General features: G+C 25.2%; 2 protein-coding genes across 2 annotated transcripts; one reads left to right on the top strand and one right to left on the bottom strand.

Annotated features, from left to right (window-relative positions):
* Positions 1–284: 284 nt before the first annotated feature.
* LOAG_15680 (hypothetical protein) lies at positions 285–440 on the top strand (the record flags this gene model as incomplete). Its single annotated transcript, XM_003151168.1, has 1 exon — positions 285–440. A coding segment is annotated over one exon (156 nt), but the record flags the coding sequence as incomplete, so codon positions are not given.
* Positions 441–911: 471 nt separating this feature from the next.
* Positions 912–1,220, bottom strand: LOAG_15678 (hypothetical protein; the record flags this gene model as incomplete). Its single annotated transcript, XM_003151167.1, has 2 exons — positions 912–1,037; positions 1,113–1,220. The coding sequence occupies 2 exons, from the start codon at positions 1,218–1,220 to the stop codon at positions 912–914; spliced, it is 234 nt and encodes a 77-aa protein (XP_003151215.1).
* Positions 1,221–1,344: the final 124 nt, after the last annotated feature.

The raw sequence follows: 1,344 nt of genomic DNA, 5'->3' as shown, positions 1-1,344 counted from the left end.
TATTACTTCACGAAATTTTTTTCGTAATAAAACACCATTTTTACAATTTCAAAAAAAAAAAAAATCTGAATTTAATTTCGCAAATTTTTGAATTTAAGCGTAATTTAAATGCAATTTCTGAATTTAAGGTAACCTTATGAATAGTTTCTCCAATGATTCAAAATTGAGAAAAAAAGACTTAGGTGAAAGATGAATTCTAAAAAAAAATAAAACACTGATAAAATATAAAAACATATGATATCAACAATTAAAAACATATGATATCAACAATTGGTAATTTATAGTGCAAATATAATTGTAATCAAGAATATGAACATCGACGAAAAATTGAGAATGATTTGGAAATATGCGAGAGAACAAAAAAAGAAATGGAATTAAAATTGGAATTAATGAAGAAAGAACGTGACAGAGAATCAAATGCAATGCAAGAGTATGCTTGAAAAAAAAATTTTAACCTAATTTTTTAGTTTTTTTTTTTTAATCAATAAATAATAGCCTGATATGGTAGCTAGAAAAGATTAAATGATAATTGACATTCAGCATATTTCATTAATTAATTCAATAGCAAAACTTTGTTACAATATTTGTATGATAAAATACAATTTGAAATTTATGGCACATTTTCAGGAAGCATTTTAAACTAAAGTACTTTCAAGTTGAAATTCGATAGATACAATTTTTTAAAGTTTCCAACAATTGTTGTCTGCTTTGTCGATAAAAAAAAAAAATTTAGACATTTGCTTTTTTTCCTTTTATTTTGATTTAGCTAAATTTTACTTCAAACAGAATTATAAAGTGCATCTTTTACAGTGTCATTGTTTTTTTTTTTTTGTACAAGTAAAAAAATAATTAAAGTGATATGCATAAAGTTGAAATCTATATATTTCAGAATAACATTGAACAAAGCTTTGTTATTCGTTTACCATTTCATGAGAATCGCGAAAATATGGGAATAAAAACCGTGAAACTGGCACTTTCTTTATATTAATTCGTAATCCACGTTCTGCTGTTTGCCGCAACTTAGCTTTTGACAATTTCTGCAAAAATATTTCTAGGAGTATGAAAAGAATTCATGAAGAGGAAAATCTTACAAAAAATACGAGAAAATTTACTTGTGCTTCACGATTCTTAGATATAGCTAATGTAACACGCCGGATCAAATTCTGTAAAGTTTCATTAAATGCTTCATTGACTGCTAGCAGAGTATTCAACTCATCCATAGTGACTGGTAGATCATTTCCACTATTAACACTCTAAAAACTTTTATTATATCCATACCGATGCGATTATTTACTCACAAGTATACTATATACATATATATACATATATATATATATATATATA

The sequence above is a fragment of the Loa loa genome (assembly GCF_000183805.2).
Source record: "Loa loa unplaced genomic scaffold supercont3.2429, whole genome shotgun sequence".
Lineage (NCBI taxonomy): Eukaryota > Metazoa > Nematoda > Chromadorea > Rhabditida > Onchocercidae > Loa > Loa loa.
Note: the sequence above shows the minus strand (reverse complement) of the source record. Positions and strands in the feature narration are given on the sequence as shown.